This window comes from Falco cherrug, chromosome 7 (assembly GCF_023634085.1).
Source record: "Falco cherrug isolate bFalChe1 chromosome 7, bFalChe1.pri, whole genome shotgun sequence".
NCBI lineage: Eukaryota > Metazoa > Chordata > Aves > Falconiformes > Falconidae > Falco > Falco cherrug.
Genome location: NC_073703.1, coordinates 52,077,935 through 52,087,052, shown reverse-complemented (window position 1 = coordinate 52,087,052; position 9,118 = coordinate 52,077,935). Strand labels below are relative to the sequence as shown.

Sequence of the window (9,118 nt, the reverse complement as noted above, 5' to 3'; positions counted from 1 at the left end):
GAAGCCCATGCAAGTAAAAGAGCATGTGGCCTGTATGTTGTTAACACCCTTGGATAACACAGGAACTTTTTAAAGTGATTGCTGTCTCTCGAATCCCCTCCTGACTTTTGTTTCTCTTCTCCCAGTGGTCTGAAAATGAGATGCAGAGAGTTGATTACTGCTTGCAGTGACAAGGACAACATTTTTTAGGCTGCAGTTTCAAGCTGCTAAAATGACCAGCAGTTCCTTAATGGGGTGCTCCTGCCCCTTCCTCTCCTCTCTGTTCAGTGCTAACCCCTGTTTTTATCACAACACAAGCTGGTTTTCAGGGAGTTAAACTAGCAGAAATCTGCTTGCTACCTTTTCCAGGGCTAGTTTTTGCTGGTTTCGCTCTGTTGAACCAGCTCACTCTGCAGTCAGAAGGGTCCCAGTATTGACAGGAACAGGAGTGCCTGTTCCCACAGCACCTGTTAGAGCACAGTAATTCATTATGAAATTAGCGGTGTTAAATGTTAGATGGCACATCTGAATATATCTTCCTCAGTAGCTAAAGGTTATGATCCACAGGGATAATCACAAGCATTGTCTTTCATTGCTCAAAATTGTTCCTCTACTGCAGATTCTCCCTGGGTGCATCACCCTTGCTTTTCTCACAGATGCAGACGCTGCACAGAATGGAAGCACCCATTTTAATAATCCAAGAGAAAAGCTGGTGATGCTGCTAGTTGCCCTTGCTAAACCTGTAGCTATACTGTAGCCTTTCCTGTAATTGCCTGCACGTAGCAGAGATAACTCCTAGTTCAGAGACTGCATACTGTTGCAGTTTGAGGAGCATGTGTGGGCAATCGTGTAAAGCTATGATGTCAGTGGCATTACGTGCAATATCATTCCAGGGAAATTTATGTCAGTGACTAAGCATGGAAAAAAAAAAAAAAGGAAGAAAAAGATATGTTTGCCCCCACAGAGCTAATTAATAACAGACACTGGGAGTAACAAGGATGGCATTTTGCAGCCCACAAGGGGAATGGGTAGGGGGTAGGACTCAAGGCCGCATAGGACTCCAGGTGACAAGTCAGCGAAATGCTATTGAAAGGGTGATACTGTCCTCAGGCCAACCTGACGCAGCTATAATTGCTAGCTAACTCTTTGTGTGAAGCCGACTGATCCAGCAGCACACAAATCTGGAAGTGACAGTCGCAGAGCCACAAGCCCTGTCTGTAAAACTAGCCGGTGTATCTTCGATTCGATTTCCAGATGTCTTCTGCATTTCAAATGCCCCTTGGGATATCTGTTGCCTTCACTGCAATCATCTAGAAGCCAAGCTGTGATAAATTCTGCAGCTATGTAAAACAGGAACTAAGCTCAGCTCTCTACCTTGTCATCACACACTCGATTCCAAGTGAGGATGTAAATAGGTCAGGTGCTCCTTATGTATTTTTCTCCTTTCTTCTTTGCTCACCAGGGCCAAGAAGTGCCCATGTGTGCCAGACCCCATCAGTTCCTGCACCTGCCTGGCACAGGCCCAGCGCGGCCGCTGGCGTTATGTGCTGTGTGAGCAGAGGGGCCCGACGGCTGCGTGAAACCCATCACCTCGGCTTTAGGGACAGCCCAACGCTACCAACACTGTGAGAACCCAGGTTTGTTGGTGCTTTACCTCCCTTCTCAAAATGGCTTCCAGATGAAGCAACACACCGTGCCTTCCCCGCCCCCGGCCCGCACCGCCCCACGCCCCCCCCCGCACACCGGCTGTGGCGTGCCGTCGCCCGTTGCCCACCCCGGGCCGGGCCGCCACACAGAGGCGAGCACCCCGGCGACCCCGCTCCTGCGCACCGGGCAGGGCCTCGGCAGGGCCCGGTGACGGGGGCAGGCGGCCGCGGTGCGGAGCCCGGGGCTGGGCCGCGCCCCCCACCCTGACCCACATTCTCCGGGGGAGGGGCGGGGCCTCCGCCCCCGCCAATCGCCGCACGGCACCAGCGTCACGCGGGGCGGCCGTGACGCGCGGGGCCGCCTCCATTTCGCGGCGCAGCGGCGCGGCAGTCCGGAGCCGGCCGTCGCGGAGGGAGGAGCGAGCTGCCCGCCCGCCGAGCGCCGCCGATTGCCCCGCGCGCCCGCCCGGCTCGGCCCGCACCGAGACCCGCAGCCCAGGTTCGTGACAGGCCGGGGACGCCGCCGCGGCGGAGCGCCGGGGCCCCTCCGCGGAGCGCAGCGCCGTGGGCGGGTGGCGTCGGGGGAGCGGTGCCGGCGGCGCAGGGGGCTCCCGGCCGCGCAGCCGGTCGCCTCTCAGCCAGCGTCACGTTTTCTCGCTACCCGGCCTGACGCCGGTGCCCTTTGCGGAGCGGGCGCCACCGTTGGGCGCGGCCCGGGCCGCCATTTTGTGGCGGAGCGATGGCGTTGGCTTTTCTTCCCTGGCTCGGCGGGGAGGGGCGTGGCCGCGGCGGGCGGGGGCGAGTTGTGGGCGGGGCTCGGCGTTCCCATTGGCCCGGGCTGAGGCGGAGTCCACTTGGCTGCTCCCCATTGGTGCGGAGCGGGGGCGAGGCCGGGCCGCGGGCCTGATGCGGACTGCGGCAGGGCGGGCGGCCGCGCGGGGCGGGTGCGCTGAGTCAGGGGGCGGGGCCGGGGGCGGCGGCGCTGACGGGCCGGGCGCCGTGTCTCCCGCAGCGAGCTCCGCGCCAACAGCCATGAGCGGCTGCCGCGTCTTCATCGGGAGGCTGAACCCGGCCGCCAGGGAGAAGGATGTGGAGAGGTTCTTCAAGGGATACGGCCGCATCCGGGACATCGACCTGAAGAGGGGGTTTGGGTTTGTGGTGAGTGCGCCTCGCAGGCCTCCGCGGGCCCTGCCCGTCCGTGGCGCTCGGGTCTCACGCGCCTTTCGTGTGCACGAAGCTGCTTTTCATGATAACGCCATTGACGTGCTCAGCCAAGTGGCAAACGAGCGTTGGTTAACTTCCCAGAGGTGTAATTTTTTTACTTTTACGGTTTTGCTATGGTGGTTTTGCAGGAGTTTGAGGATCCGAGGGATGCAGATGATGCCGTCTATGAACTGGATGGAAAAGAGCTTTGCAGTGAGAGGTGAGGTATTCTTAGTTCATGAATGTATAAGCTTGTATATCTAAAATAAGAAGCGAGTCGATTTTAACTTGCAGTGTGCTACCAGTATTGCTTAAACTATTTTGTGGTTGGGATTTTTTTTCTCCGACAGCTACAACTGTGAAGGAATATGTGAGAAGAAAAATGTAAAAATGTATGGTTTTCCATTTCTGCTTTTCCCCCCCAGGGTTACAATTGAGCATGCAAGAGCACGCTCTAGGGGTAGAGGCAGAGGGAGATACTCTGACCGTTTTAGTAGCCGCCGTCCACGTAGTGACAGGAGGTATGTATGTATAGCTTTGAACTGACACAATTTACAAAAGAATACAGTGGGCGCATCTGGTGCAAGAACTTGAACGAGAATGAGATATTAAAAGGTATTAATTGCCTTTTCAGTCAGTCATTTGATGTGGCAGTAGGTGGGATCGTGAGGTTTGCAGATCTTCTCAGATAAGCTTGTTGTCTTTATGCTCCGTCCCTGAAGTACTTAATGCTTGTCCTAGATTACTCAGGGCATTACATAGTTAAGTTGTAGCAATGGTGATCTGCTGGTACGGGTTATTGGTACAGCCTTTGTTAATATTCACACGGTTATATTTTAATTACTAATGAAAGTCTCGATTCGTTATTTCCAAACAGAAATGCCCCACCTGTAAGAACAGAAAATCGCCTCATAGTAGAAAACTTGTCTTCCCGAGTCAGCTGGCAGGTTTGTTCAAACACGATTAACTATTTTGACTTCGTTTAATGGGTATGTAATGTAATTATTTTGTAAAATAAATAATTTAAATTAAATGTAATTTGTTAAAATTTTTATGTAATTAATGTAACTTTAAATAACGTAATTTAAATATCTTGAATGAAAACTAGTTAATTTTAATTTTATATAATAATGTATATATTTGAGGATATATATTTATTTTTTTCTTGTTTTTTAAATCCATTTTAACCACATATTAAACCCTTTATTTGCCAGCCTATCTGTGTCGTTGGCCTTATGACGAGGAGTGCCTGTGGGTTATCCTAATCGTTCTGTCTTGGTCACTCTTGGTTGGGCCTGGTTGACTTTCCAGTCAGCTCCTACAATGTCACTTGGCCACCTCTAGATCTGTGTTTGCCGGTCTAGATGTAATCGATGCACTCCTTAAAGTGCCACATTGCAGCGATCCCAGAGCGTTAACGAGATCTGATTCCTAAGTTGAGAGCTGTTCTTCCTGTAACGCTTCCGAATAAAGAGGTCCTGGTCGAAAAGAGTTGAAAGATACGAAATTAGGTGGTCGTTGGAATCCTGATCGCAGTAAAGTGGTCCTTGGTAACATCAAGCATAGAGAATGTCTGGATCCATCAATAGTCTCCTAATAGGGAGGGCAGTGCGATTAATGGCTTCCATCGACTGGGTAGTGTTCGTCAAGTGGGTGGCGAAGAGCCAGTCGGGCATATATCATGACGGTATCTCCGGTCGCTTAATGCAGTTTGCTGCTTGGCTAGCCTAGGGAAATGTTAATAAAGGTAAAGTAAACTATATTTTTAATGACATATGGGGCACAAAATAATTGGTGTTACGTAAATGTAATTCTGTATGCATATAAGACTTGTAATGTAAATGGAGACTGAAATAGTTCAAAAATATATGGGTAGTATTTCACACTCAGTCCAGTATATATACAAATGTAGTTTTTATCTCTCTTTCTCTCTTTCTCTCTCTCTCTCTCACTCTGTATAATCTTTGTAGACTAATATTTTCCTTAATGTTAAGACACTTTATTAGCATTTTGCTTAAAGCAATATGCTTTTTTCATTTATTTCGTGCCCTGATAATAGATAATTCAATTTTGATAGAATACAAGTATGGCAATTGCCATGTTTGTAACTTACCTAACATCTTCTCTTTCAGTAGTCATAAGTCTCTTTTGTTTGCTTGTAACTATTATATAGATATAGATAAGTGTATAGATAAGTTATTCCTTTCACTTCTTTGTATAACATAACTGGTCTTGTGTTAGGATCTCAAAGACTTCATGAGACAAGCTGGGGAAGTAACCTTTGCAGATGCACACAGACCTAAGTTAAATGAAGGGTAAGCCTCTAAAAGCATCTCTTGAAAGCTGTAGAGTAGTATTTCTGTGTGTAATACTTGGGGAGGGGAGCTGGCTACTCTCAGTGCTCAGCAGCTGTTCATGGTTTAATTTAGCTACCCTTTGAAAATGTATTCTGTGGTATTGGGGGAGGGGAATTCCTTCAATTCATATTTGAGTTCCAACAAGAGATGACTGCACTGCGCATGTGAGGTTTTTGGAGTTATTCTCCCTCTGCCCCGAGTGTATGTTTTGCTCTAGTATCAAAAATACCGCTTGTAATCGTGAGTTCTTGCATTTTGGGTTTTTTCCTGTAGGGTGGTTGAATTCGCCTCTTACAGTGATTTAAAGAATGCTATTGAAAAGCTTTCTGGTAAAGAAATTAATGGAAGGAAAATCAAACTAATTGAAGGCAGCAAAAGACACAGGTACAGATTTCTGTTCTTTTGAATAACGCTTAAATATTCATTGAGAAAGCAGTGACCGGGCAGCTGAACTGGAGACCAGGGAAATGCCTGGTCATTGCAGTCTGTGACGCTTCGTTGCTAACACCAGTGCTCTTTTGTTCCCTCAGTAGGTCCAGAAGCAGGTCACGGTCTCGTAGCAGAAGCTCATCCAGGTCCCGTAGCCGGTCCCGGTCCCGCAGCCGCAAGTCTTACAGCAGGTCAAGGAGTAGGAGCCGTAGCAAGTCTCGATCAGTTAGTAGATCTCCAATGCCAGAGAAGAGCCAGAAACGTGGTTCTTCCAGTAGATCTAAATCCCCATCATCTGTGGATCGGCAGAGGTCTAGATCGAGGTCCAGATCTGTTGACAGTGGCAACTGAACTATAAGTAACTTGCCCTGTGGGCCCTTTTTTAAACCATACTTGCTAAAACTTGTGGTAAGTATGTGACTTTCTGTGGGGAAGGGTTTGGATGGGGAGGGGGGAGGGATGGGGGAACTTTGTAGATGTGGACCATGGTGGGAAGGGTTATTGACTAATTGTATTAAATGTTTTTTGATAACCCTTTTCTTGCTCACATTTTTTGTGAATGTCTGAAGTGTATAGTTTGTGTATACCGGCAGAGCTCTTTATAACTAAAGCAGACAACTTAAAATTTTTGTACTCCAAAAAAAGTCATCTGAACACTTAATTCCCAGTATATTCAACTGTGAATAGCAACTCAGAACATTAGTTTAATATTTCAAGTTAAACTAATAGCTTTAGGCATCTAAGAGCTCTACATGTGCTGTACATAAAGCTTTATTTCAGAGGGTATTTTTTTGTGCTTTTGAATCATTGTTTCAGTTATAGGTCAGCAGATTAAGTGCTGGTCGGTACTGGTAATAAAACCTTATTCTAAAAGCTTTTCATTTAATATGACTTGCACTACACTACGATAATGCCCATTTTACTGCCCTGTGGTAATAATATTCTATAAAGCACCCTAATTCTTGATACTTAAGAATTAAGTAGCTCAAATAAAATATAAAGAAACGTGTCTCCGCCTCTGGTGTGTTCTCGGTGTTAATAAACTGTGACTGCGCCTCATGTTGGAGAGTGTTAAAATGTTTCTTGAAAGATGGGTCTGCGGCAAAGGGTTCACTTGAGTGTTTTGGGCATGGGGAGAACAAACTTTTAAGTAGCGTTGTGCTCTGTCCTTAGATGTCTTTATGATCTGAAACAAAAACCTTGATAATAAGGAGAATTGTGCCATCATAGTTCATAGCAAAAAGTGGAATGGACAAGTCATTTATGTTCTGATCACTTGGGATAATGAGTGTGGATTGTTAAAGATAGCTGTAGTCAGCGTACTTCATTATAGTGTGTGTGCACGTGTATGAGAGAACGTTGAGATGTGGATAAAGCATTTTTGTAGGCATTAGTCCTCTTCTGGAGGAAGAGGAGGGATTTTTGAGTTGGTGGGTGGGAGAATGGCAGCAGTGGTACCCTGAAGTTCTGCCTTCTAGTGTTGGCCTTACAGGGGCAGCAGCCCTCTGCAGTCCCAGTACTTCTCAAGCCTTTGCCCAAGTTACAAGAGAGAGCTTTAGAACTTAATTTAAAAATACAACATGTTTTCTTACAAAGTGCTTTACGAAGCTGCTCTAGTAATCCACTGAGACTTTTAAAAAGATCTTTGGAGCCTGGGCCAGGCTTTGGGTTAGGTGCAGGGAAATGCAAGGTGGGGCTGCTCGTGGTGGGCCTTGGGGAGGTTATTCATTTGGCGTCCGCAGGCCCTGCTGCACTTCTCTGCGCTGTTGCAGAGTTCTGTTCCAAGCTAAGGAATGAGAAGGAGCTTTTGTGCCTTGGGAGTCTGCCCGTTACAGTAGCACTGTCTCAAACAGCCACGCACTCCTGGGAGCTGGCGCCGAGAAGTGGTCAGACTGAGACAGCTAATGGGATTATTACCAGTCAGCTTTAGGGAGCGGGAGCCTTCGTCCTCAGAGGCTGGTAGTTCAGCTGCTGGGTCACGCTACGAGGTGTGGGAGAAGAGAGGTTTAACCTTCAGGGGTAAAGGCAGCATTGACACCGGGGTGTAAGGTTAGTTGCCTTATCTCAAGGAGGTTGATCCTACTTGAATGATTATGGGCATCTTTGTATAGGTGGGGCTTTGCTCCAGCTGGAACCCAGGTGGCTGAAGGCGCCCGGTGATTGAGCAGGGGGGGCGATTTTGGATGCTTCCCTCCCTCAAGCTAAATACGAAGCGCTACCTGCTCTATAAATAGTTCCATATTGTGTGTCAAGCACACGGCTTGCCCTGCGAGCAGCATGGATAGATGTCTGTGTTTTACTTGGGGAGCTGGCTGTTGTGAAAACAAATTTAGAGTTTAAAACAAACTTCCAGGCTTTGCGTTACGGAGGGTTATATTAATTTCTGGCCATAAATGATTGTGTGTTTATTAAATTACTGGTTTATTAAGAGGGTTCTTGGTACAAGCCTGTCTGTTCTTAGTTGAGATGGATTACCTTGGGTTACAGTGCTTACTTTGGTGTTAATGTCTGCGATGTCCTGTCTTCCCTCATACTCCTATTTGTAGCGTGACAATGGCTAGATGGTGTCCTAAACAGGTGGTGTGTTCAGTTCACCGACTTACAAGGCACGTTCGAGGCTCACCTGTTCTCAGAGGTATGGCTTGCTGGACCCCAGCTCGACCTACTAAGGCAGTTGGCATAGCTGTGTTGAGTTTGTGCGGTCTCTGCTGCGTGGAGAGCTGTGGTATGCCGACGCCGCGCTGTGCTCGGGTTTTGGAGAATGGGAGTGACCAGCAGTCCATGCGCTGCTTGGCTGTGACCTGGGTCTTGGTGGCTCCTGCAATGAGAAACCTTCACACCTCGTCTTGGGTCTTTGTTAGAGAAATAACATCAATCTTCAGCAATGTCTTCAGGAGCTGCCTCCAGCATGTGTCGGTGGGACAATTACAGGTAAGTGAAATTAAAAAAGGCAACTGATACGGGCAGTGATTTCCATACGGGCAAAACTGGGGGCAGTCGCTTGGGAGTGTGGCCATAAGCCTCTCCAAAGGGTTGTCACGATTCCTTGGAAGTCTCCCTTGTGGGCCTGCAGGGAGAGGCTTGGTCTGGAACAAGGTCTTTGGGAAGTAACGGTGAGGGTGCAGATAGCTCCGTGGTGATCCCTTTGGCCCAAAATGAGCATCTAGATAAGTCTCACACAGAACTGCTGGAGACCTGCAAGCTGGCTGCTGAAGGTGGAGCTGGGACAGGTTGCGACAGCAGCTGCTGCAGAATCTGTGCGTGGTGGTTTCCTGGTTTCCCACTGTTTCTCCAGGGTCTTGACACTGCTTTCATTTCTTGAGCACAATCTGTGTCCACACCTGCGCAGGTTGCTTTTGCTGCTTCTGAAAAAAAAATAATGCAGGTGAAAATAGGCAGTTCTGAAACCAGGTCATGGAAGGTTTGTGACACAGTTACATTGGTGTTGCTGGGTGATTTAAAACAAAAGGAAGGAACTTTGGAAGTCCTGCTGAAATACTTAAG

At 48.0% G+C, this 9,118-nt stretch overlaps 2 protein-coding genes across 4 annotated transcripts; one reads left to right on the top strand and one right to left on the bottom strand.

The window, feature by feature from the left end:
* The first annotated feature begins 1,964 nt into the window (after nt 1-1,964).
* On the top strand, nt 1,965-6,623 carry SRSF5 (serine and arginine rich splicing factor 5). Of its 3 annotated transcripts, none has more exons than XM_055716584.1 (8): nt 1,965-2,124; nt 2,638-2,783; nt 2,978-3,048; nt 3,254-3,349; nt 3,706-3,775; nt 5,070-5,143; nt 5,459-5,569; nt 5,719-6,623. In XM_055716584.1, exons 2-8 carry the CDS (start codon nt 2,658-2,660, stop codon nt 5,963-5,965), a joined length of 795 nt encoding a protein of 264 aa, XP_055572559.1. In that variant the 5' UTR covers nt 1,965-2,124; nt 2,638-2,657; the 3' UTR covers nt 5,966-6,623. The 3 variants fall into 3 exon arrangements, with proteins under 3 accessions (XP_055572559.1, XP_055572558.1, XP_055572560.1); XM_055716583.1 differs by having other exon boundaries at nt 5,716-6,623; XM_055716585.1 differs by lacking the exons at nt 5,070-5,143; nt 5,459-5,569; nt 5,719-6,623 and adding an exon at nt 4,043-4,809.
* Nucleotides 2,270-2,659, bottom strand: LOC129736485 (sterile alpha motif domain-containing protein 1-like). The gene has a single exon (XM_055715988.1). It carries the CDS (start codon nt 2,657-2,659, stop codon nt 2,270-2,272), a length of 390 nt encoding a protein of 129 aa, XP_055571963.1.
* Nucleotides 6,624-9,118: the final 2,495 nt, after the last annotated feature.

What these genes read in the sequence shown, in the direction of transcription:
- SRSF5 (XM_055716583.1), top strand. Translation starts at nt 2,658, where the DNA reads ATGAGCGGCTGCCGCGTCTTCATCGGGAGGCTGAACCCGGCCGCCAGG. An exon ending in AGACCTAAGTTAAATGAAGG is followed by an intron (nt 5,144 to 5,458) that starts GTAAGCCTCTAA and finishes TTTTTCCTGTAG; the next exon opens with GGTGGTTGAATTCGCCTCTT. An exon ending in GAAGGCAGCAAAAGACACAG is followed by an intron (nt 5,570 to 5,715) that starts GTACAGATTTCT and finishes TTGTTCCCTCAG; the next exon opens with TAGGTCCAGAAGCAGGTCAC.
- LOC129736485 (XM_055715988.1), bottom strand. Translation starts at nt 2,659, where the DNA reads ATGGCTGTTGGCGCGGAGCTCGCTGCGGGAGACACGGCGCCCGGCCCG.